The sequence below is a fragment of the Podarcis erhardii genome (genome assembly GCF_964252035.2).
Source record: "Podarcis erhardii genome assembly, chromosome: 14".
Lineage (NCBI taxonomy): Eukaryota > Metazoa > Chordata > Lepidosauria > Squamata > Lacertidae > Podarcis > Podarcis erhardii.
This window is the reverse complement of record NC_138503.1, coordinates 15,359,281-15,378,486: the sequence shown is the minus strand read 5'-3', so window position 1 is coordinate 15,378,486 and position 19,206 is coordinate 15,359,281. Positions and strand designations below refer to the sequence as shown.

Sequence of the window (19,206 nt, the reverse complement as noted above, 5' to 3'; positions counted from 1 at the left end):
CATATGCTCATTTAGGATTAAGCTCCACTGCAGGTCAAGTTGGCTAAACCCAAGAACACAGCAGATGACAAAAATATAGGCAGAAAGATATTCTGTCTTTGAAAAGAAGTCCATGAAAGAAAGTTAAAAGCATCACAAGAATAAATGATCGAGAAAAAGAACAGCGCCAATATCTGGCAAGTTTGCCTCCCAGGTCATAAATTCCAGAGTGCACTGAAGGTGCTTCGAAGAGAAAATTATTTTGGTAGAGTATTGGTTACATCATCATAGAATCATAGTTTGAAGGGACCCCGAGGCTCACCAAGTCCCAACACTCCTGCAATGCAGGAATCTGAGTTAAAGCATCCATGACAGACAGCCATCCAACCTCTGCTTATAAACCTCCAAAGAAGGAGAGTCCACAACCTTCCGAGGGAGACCTTTCCACTTTCAAACAGCTCTTACTGTCAGAACGTTCTTCCTGATGTTTCGTCAGAATCTCCTTTCTTGTAACTTGAATCCATTGGTTTGCGCCCTTCCCTCCAAAGCAGGAGAAAACAAGCTTGTTCCCTCTTCCATGTGACAGCCCTTGAGATATCTGAAGATAGCTAGCCTATCTCCTCTCAGTCGCCTCTTTCCCAGGCTAAACATACCAAATTCCTTCAACAATTCGTCATTCAGCTTGGTTTCCAGATCCTTGATCATCATGGTTGCCCTCCTCTGCACACATTCCAGCTTGTCAGTAGTTCAATGCTTCTGCAAGGCTAACCCAAGTCATTTTGCTGTCTAACAAAAGCTACACAGTAGTATTAAGACTTAGTGACTCACTGACCTCCACCTGATTCTCAAAGTAGCCCCAGCTGGCTAGTCACACTACTTGCACATTACTTACTAAAATATACTTCTATTGGTGGGCCATTCTTGCAGTCCAAATTATTCTCAAATCAACAGATTAGTTTTTACCCGTTCCTTTCCTCCCTCTGACCCTCCCTCCCCGGATCAATCAAATCAAATAAAGGTAGAAGCTCACCAGTCTAAACAAGAATAAATTTATTTGGGATTGTTTAAAGATTTATTGATATACAAAATGTATACAGTTTTTTATCTTTAATACACTATACCTTTCCTCCCCCAGCAACATAAACCACCATTTAAACAGCTATTGTGTTCGTGCCTTAATGTCTGTATCTATAAGATACACTACAGAATTTTTAAAAAGAATAATTACTGGGCGTTATGATGCCGTTCAATTAAAATTTACAATTAGTACCTATGTAACAAACAAACAAAAGTTGCAGCATGAAAATTCAGTTGGACAACAGGTTCTTCTTGTTGAATATTCAACAAATTTGGGACAGGAAAATGACATTTTATTGGCATAAAGTTTGCATTGCAATCTCCCACACATTACATAATGTAAATTCATCCTAGTTCCTTTTCTTTTAAATAAGTACCATATATAATATTACATTAAAAGGTGTCTTCACACAATATTAAATACAACTAAGGGGCTGCTCCTTACGTCCCTGCGGTGGTGTGGAGCCCACAACAGGCCTGGTCCTTACAGCACCGCAAAAGCTGAGGTTGGAAAGCACTGGTCCCAGGGGACAAGTCCACTCTGCAGCTCACTTCTACGCCTGCGTTGCTCCCGCCAGAAACCGAGGCAGCGCTGGCAAGACGAGCAGTCCCAACCAGGACTCTTGCCCCATGGCCCAGGGCTTCCAAAGTTACCCAAATGGCGTGAGAAGGTACCAGACTGCAGCAGCTCCAACACTGCTGTGATAAGATCAGAAGAGGCCCCCAAAGGTTGACGCATACATTCAGCTTTCTTTTACTGGTTTTAGGAGATCTTTGGAAGGCAACACTTCTGAAGCGGCCATTATATGTAACAAGTAATAGCAACTTCCCTAACGCACCTGCTCATTTTACAAGGCAGCGTCTTACCCAAGACCAGCTGTTTTGTTCTGTTATACAAATGTGATCAGACTTGTCTTGCGATTTTACTGCTATTGGACAGTGATTAGATAAAACTGAAATGTATCGTTTTTTAAAAAAAAAACAACAACAACGACATAGGAGGGGGAGGGATTTCACTATGCGCAATCCATCCCATCCATCCCGAGAACTGGCTCCACACTTGAGGATGAATCCTGATGCAGGAGACAAGCCATCACTTCTTGTTTGGAACCAGGCGTTCCCACTCCCTGCAGCTCAGCTTACTGGCGTTAACTAAATATGGACAGATCCTTAGGAGCAGCCTCGTTCCATTGAGCCACATAAAACATACATGGCACTGAGCAGAGAGAGCAATTATCTGAGACACCCTGAGAAGTGTCAAAGGAATCCTTCGGTGTCTGTGGGAAGGTGGTGGGGGGGTGCTCCCTCCCGTTTCTCTAGCCAGATGACAGAAACCAGCTGCCACAAAGCCCCCAAACCACCTGCCTTAAAAACCATCAGCACAAAAAGAAAAACATCATTTGGTCAAGGGCATATTGCACTACAGGATGAAGGGGAGGAAAGGCCCCCTCTCATGGACCAAGGTAAAATGTTAAGTTATCCTTCTGCTAAAACGCCTCTTTAAAAAGCTATTTCATAAATACTTAATTTCATTCAACCTTTTTTTTTTATAAAAAAAAAACAGCAGCTGCCAGCTACTCCTTCAGAGGTGATTCCCACATTATGCTAGGCCACTCAACGGTGGACAGTTAACTGTACCAGCGCCATCAAAACAGTTTGGTCCTTTTTCATGCGGCCTTTGTTTTGATGAAGGGCAAACGAACCCTGTGACTTCTGCGAGGGTTTGGTTAGAGCCAGAGAGCTGTGCGTATCTTTACAGCATGAGGTGACTGGAACTGGCAGAGTCCGATTCTTTGGTGCAGCTCCCAGGCCGAATGGTCAGTTCTGGAGAATCATCTTGAGGCAATAGGATTTTATCGGGTGTGTAGTCGTTTCTCTTCAAGTCTACGGGGAAACAACAACCACCCGAAATCCCACAGATACAGTTGGGTTGAAGAGGGGGAGAGGAAGATGGAGAGGGAGAGAGAATATACAAATTAGCAGCCTTACTTCTGATTCAAATTAGAGCTCCTCTCTAAAATAAGGAGAGAAGGCGAATTAATGTCCTGCCAGAGTTATGCAGGCAAGGTAGGCCTTCAGGTTCTTCCCAGTGCAAAACTCTGAGCTTTGAAGACTGGCCCACAGTTGTCCAGTGGGCATTATTGGGTGGTAGAGGCAAGGTGTCTGATATCAAAGGATGTGCGGGTAGGTTGTCCCACAGACTTGCCCTTATGATGCTGGCCATCTTGTGCCTGGCTGGGCCACAGTCAGATTTCCCAACAGGCAGAATCATAGAACTGTAAAGTTGGAAGGGACATTTTTGTTTTGTTATATTCATCATCTAGTCCATCCCTCTGCAATGCAGGAATTTGCAGCTGTCCCATACAGGGATCAAACCTGCAACTTTGGCATTATCAACACCATCTCTGACCAGCTGAGGTATCCAGGCTGTAGAGAAGGTCAAGTGTCTACAGCAGCTTTCCCAATCTGGTGTTCTCCAAATTTTTTGCACTCCAGCTCCCATCAGTCCTGGCCAACACAGATATGCTGGTTGGGACTGATGAGAGCTGCAGCCCAGTGTAACAGAAGGGCACCAGGTTGGGGAAATGTTGCTCTAGCAGAGTGTATAGGCTTCAGCATTGTTGAAAGAAAAAGGGGAGAACAACGGTCCCTTTGTAAACACACTTCCAAGGCAATTCCTCTTAATAAATATGTATAACAACAACAACAACAACAACAACAGCAATAATAATAATAATAATAATAATAATAATAATAATAATAATATAGTGGCAGGAAAGAAGCCCTTGCTGGTGTGTGGTTTGTTCCTCTCTTCCTTCAAAAGACCTGTATTAGTCACTTTGCCAAGTACCAAAACTTTTTCAAGAAAATAAATATTTGAATTATAAATTGCTCAGCTCTGGTTCAGCCTGCACTATGGCCTCTGGGTGTGGCACAACTTGCATATGATATCAATCTATCAAGTGACTTTAGGCCTAGGTTGGTAATTTCAGGACAATTTGTGCCTGACTACCTACCACAATCTTTTAGGGCTCGTCAGGTCCATGGAAAGGAAATTGGGTTCTTGGAGTTGATCGTTCACAGAATTAATAAAAGCCACTGAGATGCATACAAAGGCTTCTAGCTGACAGGGCAGAAGGCGTCCCCCCCCCCCCAAAAAAAGGGTCAATAAAGCCATTTTTTCTCTTCCTTGCAACAATATATTTAGGGCATTTGTTATAGGTTTTTAGTTCAGGCCCACTGAAAAGGTGAAAGAATTAGTTTTCGGGGCAGATTTTCTTTTGGGAGAGAAAAATAAGTGTTTCCTCATGAGGTTTCAAGAGCAATCCAATGAGGTCCAACTGATCAATGAAGTTCAGCTTGGTTCCAGCAATTCATCCATTTTATGTGGAAAGAATGCCTTACCCCCATATCAATGTAAAATTCAATTTATCATAGGTAGAAGCTACAAGAGAGAAGTTATCTTTCATAAATCGGGGGCTGCTATTTACCTGGAAGCTTAAGTTTCCTGCAGCATGAGTTGCAGTGGTGCTTAGCTCTGAAATTTTTGATGGCATCTTCTCCCAGATTTGCAGGACCAAATACCATATCGTTTGACCTTTAAAAGAAAGCACACATTAAAAAAATACCTACAGCCAAACATGATTTTTTTTTGTGTGTGGTCATCACCCCCTGGCTAGATATGGGGGAGGTTTTGGGTTGTATCCATTGTTGGTCCTACTCAAAGTATATCCACTGACATTGGTGAACATTGGAAAACCTTAGGTTCATTCATTTCAATGGTTCTATTCTGAATAGGACTAGCACTGAATACAATCCTAATTATGCAGGTAAGATAGGAATGCTCTCCATAATATCACACTGGCAATTCCCAGCAGAAAATTTGCTGCTGATGGTGTCCTTAAAAATCACAGCAGTAAGCTAACTTAAAGTTTCATCATAAATCTGTCCTTGGTATCTGTTAATTGGTACACCTAAAGCAGAAGGGCAGCCCTCCACGCTTGCCACATGTGGCCATAGGAAAAAGGAATTTTGCACTGCTTACCTTTTTTCTTCAGCTTTTATCACAGAAGGATCTGTCAAATTTTCTCCAACACCTTCACAAGAAGCAAAGGAAGTTATTATCCTGTTAGCCAAGTAGCACAAGAGTAATTTTAACATAAAAAGAGAAATTATAGCAGATGAACAATTTGAACAGCTGAAATACAGGTGCCCCCTCCTTACGCGGGGGTTACATTTTGTGCCCTGCGCCCCGTGCATATGTAAAAATTGTGTAAGTGGGGGGCACCCTCTAAAAAGCTATTTGTTCCTGTTGTGCAGCTCTCTCTCCAGCCAACTCTCTTCAACTAGAGTTGAAGTTCTGTGGACAACTGGAGGATGTGCAGAAACGCAGCTGCTGCTGTGCGACTGCACGCATCAGCTGTTAGGCGGGGAGGCTGAGAAGCCTAAACAAAGCATCACTGAACCTCTAGTCTCTTTGGGGCTTTCTCCTCCCTCACTGAAGTCCTCCTCAGGCTCCGTGAAGGGTCTCCTCATGAGCCACAAGGACTTGCCACCTCTCTCCCAACATTTCCTGGTCTGAATCTATCAGTCTATCTATCTATCTATTTCCAAACGCTGCATGTATACACAGTCACATGCAAATTGATTGTGCATTAAGTGGGGGGATGCCTGTATCTGAAAGACTGCATCCATCCCGACAGTCCCTCTTGCATCTTAAGAACAGCACAGGTGACCATCTCGGGGGGGGGGGGGATGATCCAGGAGATGGCATTCTCTGTGGCAGTCCCTAAGTCCCTCCCTAAAGAGCTATGTCTGTACCTTCAATGTACAGTTTTTGGTTAATACTGAAGACCTACCTCTTTACCCTAGCCTTTTACTTCTGAGATGTGTAGTTTTAGTACTCACCCTACTTCTGTGATTATAATTTGCTTTAATCTGCTTTTAATGATGTATTTTAAAGTGCTGTAACCTATCCTGGGGCCTTAGGGTGAAAGGTGAGTGAGTAAGTAAATGAATAATACATCATCATCATCATCATACTGTTTGCAGAATGCCCCCCCCCCCCAAAGAAGAACAAGGTATTCTAAATACAGGAGAGAAAATGGTAAGTGGAGTTGGTTACAGAAGATTGAATAGAGACATGCAAGTACAGTGGTGCCCCGCAAGACAAATGCCTCGCAAGACGGAAAACCCGCTAGACGAAAGGGTTTTCCATTTTGGAGGCGCTTCGCAAAACGAATTTCCCTATGGGCTTGCTTCGCAAGACGAAAATGTCTTGTGAGTTCCTGCGTTTTTTTCCCCTTCCCCCCTTTTTCTAAGCTGCTAAGCCGCTTATCAGCTGATCCGATAAGCCGATAAGCCGCTAAAAGCCGCTAAAAGCCGCTAATAGCGCTAATCCGTCAATGGGCTTGCTTCGCAAGACGAAAAAACCGCTAGACGAAGAGAATCGCGGAACGGATTCTTTTCGTCTTGCGAGGCACCACTGTATGAGTATGGATGGAGAGAAATTGCAATTGAGTAGATTGAAAGTCTAACACATGGGTGGGGTGAGGGGTGAGGGGTAGTGGTGGGAAAAGGAAGTATCTGTGGGACTGAGTGTGGGTATGTATGAATATTTTTAAGGATTGTATGAAATGTATGTTTGTTTGTATATTCGTAATATGTATTAATGCTGTATTTTTTTAATAATAAAAATTAATTTTTTAAAAATGAGTCTTTTCTTGTGGCAACAATGAAATTTGATGACAATCCATATTGTGCAAGTCACAAGCTTCTGGTGCCATTACTACAGCACACACCTCTGTGTCACATCCACACACACACCCATTTACCTTGCAGATCAAGGACCAACAACTCTCCTCGAGTATATTCGTATGTCCAGTGGCTGAAGGCTAACATGACCTCCTCTAGCATGTTGGTTGGAATTATTTCATCTCCATTGTTGTTATTGTACTTTCTGAATTCTCCTGTCATGCACTCCTCAACTGCAAACCACTGGCCAGCTGAGTGACAATATAAGAGGAATGCTTCCAAGAACCTTGTAAGAAAACACATAGGAACGAGAACACTGTGTGAACAACTGATTCATTAGCCTCGCACTCTGGTGTGGAAATTCCTTTTTGTTCCATTATTTCACGTTACATTTGAAGATGTAATAATGCCTACCTTGGAGAATAGGGAATAGATTTTGGCTTCATCTGATTGAATGCAAACGTGAGTTTCTGAGCAGCCCTCTGTTGCTGAATTTCCTATGGATTTTAAAAAAACACACACCAAAGACTTTACTCAAGATAAACCTCTAGCATGGAGAAGAAACACAAGGAACTGTATTACAATTTTTTTCTTCTAATTTTCGTATTTTTCTGTCTATAATTGGAGGGACTCCAATTTAAGAAAATATTGTGTATTTTACTATCCATGTATAAGACACCCACCCCCTCAAATTTTTGACATGATTTTTAAGGGGAAAAACCTAGTCTTATATACGGAAAAATACGGTACATTTTTGTGTTGTTATATTCATACAAAGTAGTTAAGACAATAGGCAGAATCATAGAATCATAGAATCATAGAGTTGGAAGAGACCACAAGGGCCATCGAGTCCAACCCCCTGCCAAGTAGGAAACACCATCAGAGCACTCCTATAGAATCATAGAATCATAGAGTTGGAAGAGACCAACTCTCTAATTTTCAAAGGTTGGAAAATTCCTACCTTTGTGGTCCATTATTGCTTTATACAGTACGATGAAAGTACACAGTGCTTTTCAAAGAATGAGAGCACAGGTCCCTTACAATTTAGAAATCAACACAAAGGAGAAAGAGGGAGGCAAACGGAAGCAGGAAAAACAGTGAAGCAAATGTAATTTTTGCAGTTATTCATAGTTAGGCTTAGTGACATTGGGATATAGAGACTAGGGACAGTGTCAAAGACGTAACAGAAAAATGTGAATTTGGAGGAGGGTTTTGAAAGAAGTAAGAGAGGTAGTATCATGGAAGTATTCTGGTATGCAGCCCCATGTATAAGGGATAAAGGACAAAGCTGTTGGAGTGAGCAGAAAATCTTTGGACAGCAACCTTTGGACAGTGAAGGCCGTATGCAGGGATGTGTTGGAATATAAAAGCAAGAGATGGGGTGACAAGGCTATGGATGAGCGTAAGGATTTATGGAAGGGTGCCATATGGTTAGGAGTGATAAAAAGATGGGTGGTTTTGGCAGCAGAGTGCTGGGAAGAAGTGAGGTGATGAAGGTGTGAATGGAAAACTAGAGAGCAGAATGTTGTAGCAGTCAAAGTGACAGATGACCAGAAGTTTTGCTGATGTGACCAATGTATTTTTCTAAATTTTTAAAGGGAGAAGCAACATAACTGGCAATGAACTGAATATGCAGAGTAAGAGAGATGGAGTGAGCAGTAAAAAAGAAAGCCAATGACCAAAAGTTGGGCAAGAGGGTAGATGGTAGTGTTGTCAATGGAGGACAGTGAAGGAAAGAAGGCATATATCTTGTTTGTCCCAACAGTATCCAACTGCTAAACATGTTTAAGCATCTGGTGGATATGTACTAGATGAGCAAGAACAACAACTTACTCTTAAACAGAGATGTAACACTGTGTCTTCTTTGTAAATGCTTGACCAAGTATTGACAACTTCCGGAAGAAAAGATTTGATGATATAAAGGTGGCCTGATTTCAGAAGATCATACTCGGACCAGGTGCAGGCCACCTTGAGGGCTCGTCGCAAGCCTCCTCCCATCTCCTCCTTGCTTAGGAATTCTATTTTGGCACAGAGACCCAACTGAGACCAGGAAGACATGCTGTTGTTCAAGATGTTGGGAGAGCTTTCTTCAAGACGATACACAGTAACTGGTTCGCCTGTAACGTCACAGCACAAAGAAGTGAAATGCAGTTAAGCCTGGGGTAACGTTGACTTAATGTCTATTTATACTGTACTGGTGAACAGCTTTTTCGGACAATGGAGAGAAGATATAGCCAGACTTTTGCATAATCAATTATCTAACCAATTATTAAGCTTTTGATACAATAGAATCCTCTGTGTTGACTTGGAGACCTTTCTCCATTTACTGCTAAAAACTAGCAACAAAGGCTTGGGACTCTAGCTTTTTAAGAGTCGGCTTCAGTATACATTTCCCCAATCTATCCCCAGAATTTTGATGGTGAACTATTGCCTATTTTCTTGTGCTGTGAAAAACAGATCTATCACTATTAAGCTTGACGATTAAGGAATAATATTATTAAAATCTGAAAATCATTCCAGAGGCTACAATAAGTTTTCCTACCTCTTGGAGGCACAGGAGTGAATGGTATGCTTTGCGATAACCTCATCAAATTATTTCTTTCAACAGCTGAAAAGACAGAGAAATTCATTGAAGAAGATGATGCTTCTACTTTTTATTATTTTGCAACCTAGTCTGGGACACTTACCTGAATAGTAGTAGGTGGTATCCATGATGGGTTTAAAAGGAGAGGCAATTCCTTTGGAAAAAAGGAAGGGAGTGTTATATTTTTACATAAAACTCGTGATTTAATGCATCCTGGTTTTTTTAAAAAGGGTAATGACAAAGAACAAAAAGCACTCTAGGCTCACAGGCAAGACCTTGATCATTTATGGTGATTCTTCCCACCGTGATTCTTCCCATCATTTATGGTGATACTCCACCGTGGGGTATTTTAGATGAGGAAAATGATGATGAGATGCTCTAAGATTGGAGAAGAGCACAAGCACCAAGGGGGTTTTCCCTAAATGAGTCATGTAATGATTACAACCATAAATAAGGGCCGTTGGCACTAAAATGCATAACAAACCTCCATCAACATCATCTTTGGCAACCATACATTAGTTTCCCACAACATGTTAAATTTATGGCAACACCGAAGTTATCAGCAGCTTACCATTCAGTGCATCTTCCTCAGAAGACCTGCAAGAGACAGAAATTGCACTCAACCCAAATTCTGTATGTACTTCTTGGTTTTTTTACTACTCAACTTCATTGCTCTGGTCACTTTGCTCTGCTTGTAATAGGTAAAGGTAAAGGGACCCCTGACCATTAGGTCCAGTCGTGGCCGACTCTGGGGTTGCAGCGCTCATCTCGCTTTATTGGCCGAGGGAGCCGGTGTACAACTTCCAGGTCATGTGGCCAGCATGACTAAGCCGCTTCTGGTGAACCAGAGCAGCACACAGAAACCGCGTTTACCTTCCTGCTGGAGCGGTACCTACCATATTTTTCGCACCATAGGGCGCACCGGACCATAGGGCACACATAGTTTTGGGAGACGGAAAACAAGAAAAAAATATTCTGAACCCCAGAAGCCAGAACAGCAAGAGGGATCTGGCTTCCGGGATACCGTGTGGCTGTTCTGGCTTCTGGGGTAACCGTGCCAAGCCTCTTCAGGGCAGCAGGATGAAGGCTCCCCCTGCCCAAAGAGGCTGCGCAGGGCTAAAGCAGAAGCCAGGGCAGACGCGTTGCTCAAGGGGCGCTGCGCCTTCTCTCTCTCTGCGCAGCGCCCCTCCTTCACAGGAGAAGGGGGAGAAGGGGTAGCACCCTTCAGGGAAGCTGGAGAAGGAACAGAAGGAGACCCTTCTGTTCCTCCTCGGGCTTCGCTGGACAGGCGCGTTGCTCAAGGGGCGCTGCGCCTTCTCTCTCTCTCTGCGCAGCGCCTCTCCTTCACAGGAGAGGCGCTGGCAGAGAGGGAGAAGGGGGAGCGCCCTTCAGCGAAGCTGGAGAAGGAACAGAAGGAGACCCTTCTGTTCCTCCTCGGGCTTCCAGGACAGGCGTGTCGCTGCGAAGCGGGAGAAGGAACAGGAGACCCTTCTGTTCCTCCTCCGGCTTCGCTTGATAGGCGCGTTGCTCAAGGGGCGCTGCACCTTCTCTCTCTCTCTGCGCAGCGCCTCTCCTTCACAGGAGAGGCGCTGCGCAGAGAGGGAGAAGGGGCAGCGCCCTTCAGCGAAGCTGGAGAAGGAACAGACCCTTCTGTTCCTTCTCCAGCTTCACTGAAGGGCGCTGCCCCTTCTCCGCTTCCAGGACAGGCGCGTCGGGACGAAGCCAAGGATCCTGCATTCGCTCCATAGGACACACACACATTTCCCCTTCATTTTTGGAGGGGGAAAAGTGCATCCTATAGAGCAAAAAATACAGTATTTAGCTACTTGCACTTTTGTGCTTTCGAACTGCTAGGTTGGCAGGAGCAGGGACTGAGCAACGGGAGCTCACCCCGTGGCGGGGATTCGAACTGCCAACCTTCTGATTGGCAAGTCCTAGGCTCTGTGGTTTAACCCACAGCGCCACCTGCTGTCCCTGCTTGTAATACCCTAAGCCCAATCACCCATCAGACCCAATACTGCAACCTCTATGCCTTCAAAACAAATGAACAGCAAACAGAGCAGGGGAGGGGAGAGAAAACAACTCTGAAGACTTAAAATTACTGTGAAGGCGACGGGTGCTGCAGCAGTGCTCTTTAATGAGGCTACGAGCCAGGTGTTTCAAACTGGCTACATCAGTCAAAACAAAACAAATTCCTTCCAGTAGCACCTTAAAGACCAACTAAGTCTTTAAGTCACGGCTACCTATCTGTAACTGGCTACATCAGGTTCAATTATCCCCCTTCAAGAACAACCACAACAAGATAAATGCCCAGGTCATCAGGGTTGCTTAGGAACGGGTGGGCAGATAGATTAGATGACTCCTCCCGTGGTCTAACTGCCCAGCAACAATCAGACAGGCTTAAAAGTGAATGTGCAGTGTGCTGGCACACAGGGAGAAAACTGCAGCTCACTCAATGCCTCCCCAACTCCTGGGGAGTTTGGGGATACCTGGACAGTTCTGAGTATTGCCATTTAGAACTAACTTACATTTGATTGCTATACGACGGTCGACCTTGTAACCAATCCTGCAAGAAAAAGAGAGAGAGATGCACCTATTTCGTACATAACTTAATTGATGGCTTTAGAAGCAATATATCAGACTTTTGTAAGAGCACTACAAGGCTCCCTCAAAAAAATTAATGGTGAAGATGTTTTCAGCCTCAATATGCTTCTGAAGCATTGCTAAGTCTGCTGGTCAAAAGAAATTGTACAATCTGTTCAGCAGAAGTGCCTGGATGAAGAGACTAGGATTGCAACTATGTAGCAAATGCAGCCATAGCCTGACAGGTTACCTGCCTTACCTTGAGCTATTTTGGTGATGTAAATTGCTTACTTGAGCAGGCTCTATTAGCTGTGCAGGCAGAAATGGCATGAACATTCTGCCAGCACTCAAAAAGGTGGTGTGAAGGTGCAATCAAATGCCATATGGACACAGTCCATTCTTTTCTCCTTGAAGACCTATTACAATTCGCTCTTGTCGACCTCCAACCCCTACTCTTAAGCATGAGAGCTAGAGAGGACAAATTTGCCCAGCACATTTCAAGAGAAGAAAAAAGTGCCAATTTGGAGGCTACAGGCAACTCTCAACTTACGTGGAGATTATGGGGTGTAAAGTCAAAATCGTGTATAGTCAAAACACATTGGGTTCAGTGGCCGGTGGGGTTTCCAAAGACTCCTTTTCCTGAATGCCTGTCCCCTTTTGCTTCTATTTTTTTTTAGCTGCCAAGTATAGAAAGCTGAATGTGCACAAGTTAAATGCACGTAAATTGTGAGTTACCTGTAGCAGGTCACACTAAATTGTGATGGACAGTGAACTGTGTTGCCTTGTACTGCTTTCTATCAATTGCTACTATGATTCAATTTTTGTATTTCCTGGGTTCTTTTCATAGACACCCAGGGGAAACATTGTATGCATTGTTATTATGTTTTACTCACTGTGAGTAAGGCCGCCTTGGAATCTGCCTGATGAGGCTCCTCAACCGATGGTCTTCTGCTCTTGTGCACTGGAAAATGATTTTGCAATTAGAACGGCCACCTTTTGACATGCCAACAAATACTACCAATTCTTCAACATATGTGTCCAAGATCCTGCAGGGAAAGCAAGATACACTTGCTTTCATACACATACATGGGCTTGGATACAGAGAATCACAAGACTATGCTTCAGACGCACATATTGGGCACACGGCAAAACTCATTTGAAACTAAGGTAAAGGGACCCCTGACTATTAGGTCCAGTCGTGACTGACTCTGGGGTTGTGGTGCTCATCTCGCTTTATTGGCCGAGGGAGCCGGTGTACAGCTTCCGGGTGATGTGGCCAGAATGACTAAGCCGCTTCTGGCAAACCAGAGCAGTGCACGGAAATGCCGTTTACCTTCCCACCTATTTATCTACTTGCACTTTGACGTGCTTTCGAACTGCTAGGTGGGCAGGAGCAGGGACCGAGCAACAGAAGCTCACCCCATCGCGGGGATTCGAACTGCCGACCTTCTGATCGGCAAGTCCTAGGCTCTGTGGTTTAACCCACAGCACCACCCAAGCAAGTTAAAGGACCTTCAAAGGTTTGTTTGGGGCACAGAATCGTAAGTTTATGTGTTGCGCAATTTTTTTTAAAAAAATCTGCCATGGACATTAGAACCTTTAACATGCTCAAAGAAGCTGTCTGGATATCAGTCAAAAGCTACTGTTAGAAGGAAGACAAGTTTTTTAAATAGCAAAGATGGGTGCCACTCTCACCTCTCAGTATTGCCAGTTCACATTGCTCCCCAATCAATCAAAGTTTAATTGACTGATGATGGAGCAACTATGCATTTATGTAATTCCACATTTTTAGGGATGGCTTGTTTACAGAATCCAATCACTGAGGCTGCAATCTGAAGTAGGCGCTGACGGCTGGGTAATAAGGCCTCAACCACTCACGCCCCTGTTCTTTTCCCCACCAAAACTCACTCCCACCAAGCTGCACTCGCAGGAAAAGACAAGAGCAGCAGCAGCTTTTAGCCAGAAGGGATAAAGTCAGTAGGAGGACAATTTTCAGTAGGGAAAGAAATGAGAAAGAAAGAACCAAGAAGCCCCTCTCTCTCTCCAATGCCAGTTCCCTCAGTCAAATTTTAGCCACAATGGCTGTGTTTTGTAAAATAAAGCAGTTTTGAAAATACAGGAAATGGCACAAAGGAAAAAATGCTGTATGCTAGTATTAGTTCAGAAAATTCAGAGATCAGAAACTAATGTGTTTACTTACTTTGCTCTGATAGTGCTGCTAATGAGCTTCTATGGTAGTCAGTAAAACCACCACATGAACTGACAGGCCTCAGGTTGCCTTCTGCATTACTACCACCCTGTGTATTCAACAAATAACAATGTTATAATTCACAACTCTACTCAAATAATCTTATTTGTGTCACCACTTGAAAGTTACTATACAGTACTTAAGAAGTGACACACTTGCTTTTTGAAGGAATATTCAAATGTTACTGGCTATTTAATGCAACAATGAAGAGATGGAATACAAATGGCAAAGTTATACCTGTTGCTTTGTTGTCTCGATGCCTTCCAAAATTGCTTTTTTGAAATCTTCCTGTTGCTCCTGTAGAAGGTATCAATAAATTACTTTTTAAACTTAGGTTAGTAGTGAAGTGGCTTTAATAAGTCTCAAACTTTTCATAAACTCTGGGCCAGAAACAAGAAATTAGGGTTTGGGGAGACCGTTTTCCTACAAGTGTTATTTTAGAGCTCTTACTTCAAAGCTGAAACACTTCAGGCCTGGCATCTGCAGGTTTTAGTCCTGGTCTAAAATTTCATATTTGTGTTCTGATGTCCATGCATGCTCACACGAGTCAAAGTTTCCTTCACACTGCCATGTTTGTTTGAGTTAACTTACATGCCACTTTCCCACAATGATCTGTGCCCAAAGCAGCTTACAGAAAACATCCAAGCTCTTTGTGCTTTAAGACTGCACAAAAGAATCCTTCAGAGAACAGGGGAGGACATTAGGAGTTCTGGGTACACACTGTGATTGCACCATGCTGTCTGGGACAGATCTATCATGAAGTTAAAATTGAGTACAGTACAGATGCTCTCCAAAATGCTGTGCTTCCTACCAACTTGAAGCATAGGAAGCTGCCTTTTCCCAGAGCTAAGCCATCCCTGACTACTCAGGGATATCCATTTAACCCAGCTCTGACTACTCAGGCTGGGATGCAGGTGGCGCTGTGGGTTAAACCACAGAGCCTAGGACTTGCCGATCAGAAGGTCGGCAGTTCGAATCCCCGCGACGGGGTGAGCTCCCATTGCTTGGTCCCTGCTCCTGCCTACCTAGCAGTTCGAAATCACATCAAAGTGCAAGTAGATAAATAGGTACCGCTCTGGCGGGAAGGTAAATGGTGTTTCCTTGCGCTGCTCTGGTTCACCAGAAGCGGCTTAGTCATGCTGCCACATGACCCGGAAGCTGTACGCCAATAAAGCGAGATGAGCGCCGCAACCCCAGATTCAGTCACGACTGGACCTAATGGTTAGGGGTCCCTTTACCTTTACCTACTCAGGCAGTCTTGATTTCTTTAACTGGTGGTGACAGGATCAGACCCTGAGGCCTTCTCTGTACAGGATATATACACTACCTCTGAGATATAATACCCCCACCACCTAAGTCTTTGAACCTGGGACTACTCAGCTAGGAGCTCAAACTAATAATGACAAAGTAGAACAGGCGCCTGCTTAGTTAACACCACTGAAAACCATCCTGTAACATGAGTGAATGCACGTGTATTTGAGATTTGAGTTTAAGTGAACTCCCTGTATCAGCTTAGGACTAGGACCTCAGGACACCGCCCAGATCATTCTCCCCTCCTCCCAAGCCACACAGCTCACTTAGCCCTGCTCTGTGCCTCCCTCTAGTTATTTCATCTGGCTGGAATGTGCCCTTGGGGTATGATAAGTACCTCTCGCTTGCTTGGATGCTGTGTGTGTGTCTAGCTAGACACACTTTTGCCACACCGACCACTGACATGTGGCCCTGATAAGGCTGCCTGTGAGGAAATGAGGCCCTTGGCTGAAAAAGGGTTTCTCACCCTGGCTTGGGCTACTGCTCAACTTCCGCAGCAATCTCCCTCTTACCTCAATATCATCACTTTTTTCTTTGCTCTTAGCCACAGTCTCTTTAAATCGTTGCAATTCCATGCTGTCCCTGTGACCTTTGGCGACACCATTAAACGAATAGAAATAAAATGGCAGATTTTAGAGGGGAAGCACCAAACAGATGCAAATTTGATTAAAGATACTGCTCAGATCAGAAAAGTACATAGAAGGACAGTTGACATTTTTAATGGTAGGTTGAGGAACTATTGCTTTTCCTACATATAAGTGATGACATAAGAAACAATTTCAGAGGAAATATTTCATACCACTACCCTGGTTTCAAAGCCGTGAGTGTGTTATTTGCTTTCAGAACCATGCAGTGTGGATATCAGTATTTTTACAAAATGTAGCTATTAGTAGAAAAAGCACAGTTCAACACAATAGATTTTAAAAATATAAACTTCACCCTCAAAACGTAAGAAAACAACAATGACATGGCCTATGGTGTTCTCTTTCTCACCCTTTCTCACACCCATTCAAAATAATTTACCTATGCCAACATTCAGAATGCCTGTGTAGTGAGCAGAGCTTTCCTTGCCTGCCATTTTTACACTAGATTATATTTGCATAGAAACATACATACGTGGGGGCCAAAGCATATAGGCTTGAATCATGGAATCTGTAAATTACATGGAACTGAGGTGCACAAATCATGATTTCAGGTTTATGCACATTGTCATTTCACATGTAAAACATTATGCAAAGGTGAAACCAATGAGTGCGTGGCAGGTAGAGCCAGGACGGAGCTTGGGGATCACAGAGATCATCCACTGCACACATATGCTGAATGTCTTCACAGGGCTATCACTCCTCTGTCTCCAAAATTCTACAGGACTGAACATTAAGGATGAAGATTATATTATGAATGAGAAGGCACCCAGGCACCAAACCTTTTGCCACAGTAAAAAAAAAAAAGTGTCATTATTCAGCTGTGTGGTTAGTCAAGTAAATATAAACAGCCTGATCTTGAGCCTTTGTATCTAACTTCTCCCCACTCCCATTTTTTAATTAAAAGCATACATTTACAATTATTACAGCCATTTTCAAAACATGTGAATGGGGAATCAACTATTAAACACACAAATCTGGTAGCTTAAAAGCACTAGCAAAAGTTAGATAAAAATATTACAAGTAAAGTCCATTCAGAATAGATCTGGGCCTCAGGCAGATGTTACTCAAACTTGTAGTAAAAGATTGTAATCACATGCATATCACATCCTCAGATCTTCCTGAAGCCTCTATTCGTATTTGAATAGAGGCTTACATGCTTATTGCAATGGGGCATATCAGGAGTCTACATGCTTAAGGTCCTATTTAAGGGCTTCCACTGCACAGACATCACGGGTCCCAGAAATAAACCAGGATGGCGTGAACACAATCTACCAAATTTAATTGGCTTTACATGGCTAAAGGCACTTTTGGAGTAGTCTGAAATGAATTTTCTGGTAACATTGACAAGTTTAAATTAAATGTAATCTTTAAAAAGTTATCATAACAAATCATGTTGCAAGATAAAAAAAAATTCATGCTCACTTTGAGCCACTGAGGCAAAAAAACTCTTACCTTAGAAATGGTCTAGATCAAGGGTGCACAACTTGCAGCCCTCCAGATGTTGTTGGACTACACCTCCCATCATCCCTGATCACTGGCTATGTTGGCTGGGGCTGATGGGAGTTGTAGTCCAGAAATATCTGGAGGGCTGCAGGTTGTGCATGCCTGGTCCAGAATAAACTGAACTCAAAGTATTTTGTTAGCACACCTCTCCTTCCATTGTCTTGACAAACAGAAAATCTGCCACCATTTTGCAAAAAAATTTCCAGTTAAAACACCACTTGAATAAACAACAGAATCTACACCAAAATGGTTAAGTGCTGATTTACAAAGTAAAGAAACATTTTGATAGTTTGCGGAAGTGAAGAGGTTAAAAGCAAAGTGCACCACCTGCAACCAAATTCCGCTACAGTTCCCATACAATTTTTGATAAATCAAACCTTGAGATTCAGATTTGATCCATAGTTTCTGAAGACGTACAGTGGTGTCGGAACTTAAATCATGACCCTTTTGTGCTGTTTCTGGAATGCTTCCAGGAGGTTCTTCAGTATCCAGTTTCCCATTCAGATCATTACTGGGGTCACTTCTGACCTCATCAGCAGATGTCAACTGTAATTTATTTTTGCCGTCGTTCTTCTTCAGCTTCAAAGAGGACTGAGGATTCCATTTGTCTGTGTAGCTCTCAGCACTAGTATAACTTTCCTCATAAATAAATCCATGATTAACACATCCTCCAGGTTCAATACAAGGCTGGGAGGTGGTAGCAAGGCTAACAGAGCAAGAAGCAGGAGAGTCATGGCAACCAATAGCAACTTTTGGAAGTACAGATTTTGGTGTGTTATACTTACCCACAAATGCACCAAATTCAACAGCATTCTCTCCATCAGCAGCCTTAAGGACTATAACCTGGTCGTCCTTTGTGGTACTTTCTAACTGGCTTTTACAGCTGGGCTGAGAAGGAGTGCTAACGAAAAATTTAGCTGTCGAAGATGTTAGATGTGGCATGCTGTTTAGCGAAGTGCCCGTCTTTTTATTCTTTTCAACGCATTTCGATGAGTCTGTACCCTGTATTCTTTGACGAAGTTCTGGGGGGGATAGAGCTCTTGGAATTAAGGCACTGCCCGAGGAACCTGCCTCTGGAAAGTTGAATTCATCCCTCTTGGGGGGCCCAGTCATCTTATGTCCAGAATCTCTTTCATCTTGCATAGAAATGTTGCACAGTAAAGCATTATTACTCTCAAGGCCTCCTTGAGGAAAAGAAGAACCAAATACATTGCCAATGCTGTGCTTTCTCCACATGGAAGATCTTAAAGGACCGTCATCAGTGGGGTTTTGTGCCAAATGCTTTGAGATACTCAGTTCTCGTGTAATTTCATTATGAACCTTGCTAGCTTCTGAAGCCTTCTGGGCAGTTAATGTTTTCAAAGTATCCACCGTAAGAGCAGAGAGGTCTTGCAAGTGGCCAATCTGTGTATCGAGAGAGTGCAAGGAACGCTTGATATAGTTGACTCTGTCACTAACCTCCTTGATTTGGATGCACATTTGCTCAACGCTGGAAGGGGAAGGGAGAAGATACCATTGGGAGA

The 19,206-nt window shown here is 43.3% G+C and overlaps 1 protein-coding gene across 2 annotated transcripts in view; it reads right to left on the bottom strand.

Annotated features, from left to right (window-relative positions):
- Nucleotides 1-1,012: 1,012 nt before the first annotated feature.
- Nucleotides 1,013-19,206, bottom strand: part of TRPM7 (transient receptor potential cation channel subfamily M member 7) — a 77,628-nt gene continuing 59,434 nt past the window's right edge. The window contains exons 26-40 of one of the 2 annotated variants that reach the window (XM_081838623.1): nucleotides 18,061-19,172; nucleotides 16,049-16,125; nucleotides 14,463-14,522; nucleotides 14,178-14,274; nucleotides 12,871-12,938; nucleotides 11,923-11,960; nucleotides 9,966-9,991; nucleotides 9,498-9,548; nucleotides 9,353-9,418; nucleotides 8,644-8,927; nucleotides 7,225-7,307; nucleotides 6,891-7,096; nucleotides 5,102-5,153; nucleotides 4,548-4,654; nucleotides 1,013-2,940 (exon numbers count right to left, since the gene is read on the bottom strand). In XM_081838623.1, the coding sequence (XP_081694749.1) occupies nucleotides 2,810-2,940; nucleotides 4,548-4,654; nucleotides 5,102-5,153; nucleotides 6,891-7,096; nucleotides 7,225-7,307; nucleotides 8,644-8,927; nucleotides 9,353-9,418; nucleotides 9,498-9,548; nucleotides 9,966-9,991; nucleotides 11,923-11,960; nucleotides 12,871-12,938; nucleotides 14,178-14,274; nucleotides 14,463-14,522; nucleotides 16,049-16,125; nucleotides 18,061-19,172 (2,458 nt within the window). In that variant the 3' untranslated portion in view covers nucleotides 1,013-2,809. The remainder of the gene's footprint in view (nucleotides 2,941-4,547; nucleotides 4,655-5,101; nucleotides 5,154-6,890; nucleotides 7,097-7,224; nucleotides 7,308-8,643; nucleotides 8,928-9,352; nucleotides 9,419-9,497; nucleotides 9,549-9,965; nucleotides 9,992-11,922; nucleotides 11,961-12,870; nucleotides 12,939-14,177; nucleotides 14,275-14,462; nucleotides 14,523-16,048; nucleotides 16,126-18,060; nucleotides 19,173-19,206) is intronic. The other variant, XM_081838624.1, reaches the window with a different exon arrangement.